Genomic DNA, 6,000 nt, shown 5'->3' on the forward strand with positions numbered 1-6,000 from the left:
AAATATGAAATATCAAAACCAAATGTACACCCATTTGTTAATATGTATTGGCATTAATGAACTTAATGGTGAGGCATGGAATAATAAAACGTATCTTTTGTCAGGCTGGATGTTTGAAATATGAGGTGATTTGAGTCATGCTTCTTCAGTAGTGGAATAAAGACAATTAGCACTTGAATGTTGTCAAGAAATTCTGGGGTGATGTAAGATTTTTAATAAAATTGATTATAGGTGTATAAGCTGCAAGTACATTGAAATTAAACTGTTTTCAAGTCATTGAAAAAACAACATCTTTTCAACTTTCATTTTCAACTACAACCAAACATATATTGAACATTGGGCATAATCTTATTTTCAATGACATTTTGCTAAATGGGAATAGTGCAATGTCAAAACACAGGTTTAAATTGTCCAAATCAATAATCAATATGCAGAAACAGTTTGGGATATATTGAAAACCTAAACATTTTGAAGTGTTGCATTTTGATTCAAGTGGGTCATCAACGTGGTAAGTGTAACACAACTCAATTTTTGTTAGTCGCTTTCTGATAAATCTCATAAATAATACTATTTCAATTCATAGCCTGGATTTTTTCCCCCTGAGGCTAAAATCAATTTAACTGAACAGGGGGACAAACGTTTAGGGTTTTAAATTGTGACATCATTAAAATACTCCTACAATGTTAAAACATTCTACAATGTGACATCATTTCATTGACATCATGAAACAATTTCATGTATTTTCTGATGTTTAATCAGAGATCTTTTATCAGAGTATCTCTTCCCACATTGATCACAGCTATAAGGTTTCTCTCCTGTGTGTGTTCTCTGGTGTGATATCAAGCCGTTTTGCTGAGTAAAACTCTTCCCACATTGATTACAGCTATAAGGTTTCTCTCCAGTGTGTATTCTCTCGTGCGATTTCAGGGATTGTAGCCGAATAAAACTCTTCCCACAGTGATCACAGCCATAAGATTTATCTCCTGTGTGTATTCTCTGGTGTATAGTTAGATAGCTAGATGAGGTAAAACTCTTCCCACAGTGATCACAGCTATATTTCTCTCCTGTGTGTGTTCTCTGGTGTGATATCAAGCCATTTTGCTGAGTAAAACTCTTCCCACATTTATCACAGCAATAAGGTTTTTCTCCAGTGTGTGTTCTCTGGTGTATAGTTAGATAGCTAGATGAGGTAAAACTGTTCACACATTGATCACAGCTATAAGGTTTCTCTCCTGTGTGTCCCCGCCGGTGTACTATCAGGCTGCTCAGCTGAGTAAAACTCTTCCCACATTGATCACAGCCATAAGGTTTCTCTCCGGTGTGTGTTCTCCGGTGTATAGTTAGATAGCTAGATGTAGTAAAACTCTTCCCACATTGATCACAGCTATAAGGTTTCTCTCCTGTATGTCCCCGCTGGTGTCCTATCAGGTTGCCTAGCTGAGTAAAACTCCTCCCACATTGATAACAGACAAAAGGTTTCTCTCCAGTGTGTGTTCTATGGTGTGATTTCAGGGAGCTTGACTGAGTAAAACTCTTCCCACATTGATCACAGCTATAAGGTTTCTCTCCTGTATGTACTCGCTGGTGTATTTTAAGTTCTGATGAAGATTTGCAACGTTTCCCACAGTCAGAGCAGCAATGAGATTTCTTTCCTGTGGGTCTCTGCTGATGTTTCGTGAGGAGTTCTGATGTGGAGAGACTCTTCTCTGCCTCATCAGCATCATGATGTTGTTGAGGATCCCCAGAGGATCCACGATAGTCACATCTCTCTCCTGTGTGAATGACAAGGTCAGACAGATGGTTAAAGGCCCACAACAGCAGAAATCCACTGTTTATTTGAGGTAAAAGGTGATACCCATGAAGTTGAACAGCAATTGACGCCTGTTAAATTATATGACAATTGTCTTGTTTTCACAGTAGTAACATAGATGATTGTAGGCTAGAAATAAGTTATTAAAGTCGTTGAAATCCTAAGCAGTGTGCCAGACAACCTTTTGTCTCCAATATAGGCCCCTTTCTGTGTTTAATAAAATCGCGGCGCAAGGGCGATGCGCACACAATTTGATTGCAGAAACACCTCCTTGCTAATGAGGAAACCGATAGTTATGGATGTAGTATATCTGGTAATGAGGAAACCACTAGTTATGGATGTAGTATATCTGGTAATCAGGAAACCACTAGTTATGGATGTAGTATATCTGGTAATCAGGAAACCACTAGTTATGGATGTAGTATATCTGGTAATGAGGAAACCACTAGTTATGGATGTAGTATAACTGCATGGAGCAAAAATGGTGGGCGAAGATTTTAGTTTTTCATAATGTATTCTGAATATTACAGCGCAAGATCAGGAGTGCTACTCAAGGAAACTCACATTAAGCTCTGTGTCTATTCACTAATTCACCACCGTGGGGGAAAACTCAGGGGAGTTCTCATAGTCTGTCAGCAAAAAATAGCCTCCATTTCAGGTTAGAGTGCATTTCACACTACTGTAAGGCTCTTTTGAATGTCCTGATTAATATAATGTTTGTGTTATTGTTTGTGTTATTGTCAAAAATGTACTACTATTTAAGAACCACTTCAACCAGTAAAATGCTCTTTGGCTAGTTTGCCATCAGCCTGACAATGAGGGTTTGTACATTAACAAATTGGCCCATAACTTCACCTAACAACAACATAGCCCTGCTGTAGGACCCATAACTTCACCTAACAACAACACAGACTTACTGTAGGACCCCTAACTAACAACATAGACATACTGTAGTACCCATAACTTCACCTAACAACAACTTAGACCTACTGTAGGACCCATAACTTCACCTAACAACAACATAGACCTACCGTAGGACCCATAACTTCACCTAACAACAACATAGACCTACTGTAGGACCCATAACTTCACCTAACAACAACATAGACCTACCGTAAGACCCATAACTTCACCTAACAACAACATAGACCTAGAACTATAAACCATTTAATATTTCAGGTGAAACATGGAAAATAAAATGTCTTTGTCATGACATTTCATAACAGATAATAACATAATAGATACTTTTGTGAATAATCCCACCAGGCTACTCTATAATGTGCTGTCATTCTAAATGTCCTGAATGAAGGAAAATAGCTCTGTGTGTTGTCTATCCATCAAGGAACAGTTCTCTACACATTATGAGCAAAGTATCTCCGTGTCCAAACAGACTAACGGGACCCTACTGTAAATCAAGCAGACCCTACTGTAAATCAAGCAGACAATAACACATTATAAACATCAATATGTTAGGGATGTTGGAACCAACGTGGAGCACGGCATAACTGTCTTTACCGGTGTAATGAATGAAGAAGCACTTTGCTTGTTGTTGCATGTCGTGATGTTTGTAATTTGACTGTCAAAATTGTCAGACAGCAAGATCCAGTATTTACGTTGAAGTTCATCATATGACTTGTGCTTAACGTTCTGACTATAACTACTGCTCTCGGAGTTTTTATACCTAGCTGACCCAAACGGATACTAAATTAAACTGGCAGACCACCCAGACCTTACCCCGCAAGATACGTCAGTTTTGTCAATTTATTAAATTGTCTTTCATTTGAAACACTCCTGTCAATGTTGAGTAAGGACACACAACTGATTGCGCATATAGAACTAGGAAGTAGGATTAGTCTACCTGGCCTGCATGCAAATGTAGGTCTATAAATGTGCCCAACTAATGAGTTGTGGAGCTGCTTCTCAAAATAATGTTTTCTTCACCTCAAACAGCAAGTAAACAAAGTCTGATCAAAATCAATTGCGAAAGACAATAGTTCCTCAAAGTATTTTCGTAAAATATTTACAGCTCTCGCCCTTTCACCATTCCGCATTTGAGTTTTCTCCAGCCCTCATCCCTCAGCTGTTTACCAAACAAAGTCTCTGGGCAGCCATTTAGTTGCTTTTTAAAACCTAGGTTGTCCATTTAAAAAAGGCCACAATCAATCAACCAATCTGCCGTTCAAACAATAACAAAGCTGTAATTCCACCACTGTTTTGGTAATAAGATGATGGGAAATGTAACTCCTCTCAAATTCATAGACAGACCTATGGATGCAAGGACTGACCATCCATGATATCAACATTATAGTTTTAACCATGTTGAGGTGATACAGTGTTGGTTTACATTGTTTCTAAACATCGGAGTAAAAAAAGCTTACTTGGGGTTCTGATGGGGTACAACAGTTGAACTAAGCTCATGAGGCATGCGTTATATTCTTCAAGAATCAATGGCTATAAATAAATAATTTAAAAGCCAAAATAGTGACGTAGTAAATGCATATTTCCGCTTTAACACCAAACATCAGTTCAACAACTGCAGAGTTGTACTTACTAGTGTTAATCAGGGCCCGTTCATCGTTAGAACCATTGGATGCCTTAAGATGCATTTGGGAAACCAGGCGCAGATATCCAGTTCCCTCCTCTTCTTCCTTCTCCTTTTTCGATGTGACAGTCATCTCCCCCTCCCCCTCTTTCACTCCAAAAACAGCATCATCCTCTTTCTCTTCCTTCACTGTAACGTCGTTCACTTCTTCCTTCACGGTTACAGCCTCACCCTCTACTTGTTTTTGTATTGAAACAGTCTCCTCTTCCTCCTCCTTTTTCACGATAACGTCTTCCTCCGTCCAGCAGACCTCTTCTTTAGCAGAAGGAGAGTAGCTTAGTAACCTCATGGTTGGAGATGTTACCTAGCTAGGCTAATGCTAACTTAACCAGCCCGCTAGCTGAATAATAACAACAACACCATTAATATAGAATTCAATCCGATAACTAACTAGACCACAGAAGTAGGTTTTAAAACACAGTGGCTAATATACACTAAAGCGTCTAAAGAGCTTCATTGGTTCGTCTATTTTGTCTAGCAAGCTACCGAGGTGGCTGACGAACTGTTGTTGCTGTTGAAAGAAGCGTTCCGTCCACTAGATTATACGTCACACTAACAGCATTGCCTTAAATTCACACATCGCCATCTGCTGACTGGAGTGGGTAACGCAGTTGAGTAAAATGTACAGTCCTGGCCAAAAGTTTTGAGAATGACGCAAATATTATTAGCAGTAGCAGTATGGACGAAGTCTGTTCATTATATACATCTACATAATGTATTGTTACACCATGTAGGAACAGTATAGACCTAGTCTGTTCATTATATACATCTACATGATGTATTGTTACACTATGTAGGAGCAGTATAGACCTAGTCTGCTCATTATATACATCTACATGATGTATTGTTACACCATGTAGGAGCAGTATAGACCTAGTCTGTTCATTATATACATCTACATGATGTATTGTTACAACATGTAGGAGCAGTATAGACCTAGTCTGTTCATTATATACATCTACATGATCTATTGTTGCACCATGTAGGAGCAGTATAGACCTACAGTAGCTAGCTACTTATTTAGATGTAGTATGACTTAATGAAACTGCCTTAAATGTGCTGTAGTAAACATTTTTATTCGCACTAATCAATCAACACATTCCTGTCTTTGTATGTCTCAATATAATACTATTTAATTAAATCCATTTACAATATGAGGAAGCTCAGGGGCTGAACATTGTCGTGAAAGACGAGAAGGAGGAGGAGGATGTCACAGTAAAACAAGAAGTAGAGGGTGAGGCTGTTACCGTGAAAGAAGAAGAGAAAGACGTTTCAGTGAAAGAAGAGGAAGACGCGTTCAGAGAGAAAGAGGAAGAGGGAAGATAAAGAGGAGGATGCAGTTTTTGGAGTGAAGATGGAGGGGGAGATGACTGTCACATTGAAAGATGAAGTGGTGGAGATAGGAGATCTGATTAACACCAGTAAGTACCCCCTTCAATTTGTTTTTAACTTTGGATATTCAGAGTTGGCTCGTCAATACCTCTTCAACGGAGGGCCCTAGGATGATGATTGATATGTCTAGAATCAGACGACGTAGAGAAAAAGCTACCCCTTGTTTCCAAAAAGTGACTAAACATATATATTTGAG

General features: G+C 38.7%; 1 protein-coding gene across 1 annotated transcript; it reads right to left on the reverse strand.

The window, feature by feature from the left end:
• Positions 1 to 173: 173 nt before the first annotated feature.
• LOC118965276 (uncharacterized) lies at positions 174 to 4,934 on the reverse strand. Its single transcript, XM_036983131.2, has 2 exons — positions 4,362 to 4,934; positions 174 to 1,772 (listed from the first exon to the last, which is right to left on the reverse strand). Exons 1-2 carry the CDS (start codon positions 4,699 to 4,701, stop codon positions 721 to 723), a joined length of 1,392 nt encoding a protein of 463 aa, XP_036839026.1. The 5' UTR covers positions 4,702 to 4,934; the 3' UTR covers positions 174 to 720.
• Between the last annotated feature and the right edge of the window lie 1,066 nt (positions 4,935 to 6,000).

This window comes from Oncorhynchus mykiss, chromosome 7, assembly GCF_057628025.1.
Source record: "Oncorhynchus mykiss isolate SJ-2025 chromosome 7, ASM5762802v1, whole genome shotgun sequence".
Lineage (NCBI taxonomy): Eukaryota > Metazoa > Chordata > Actinopteri > Salmoniformes > Salmonidae > Oncorhynchus > Oncorhynchus mykiss.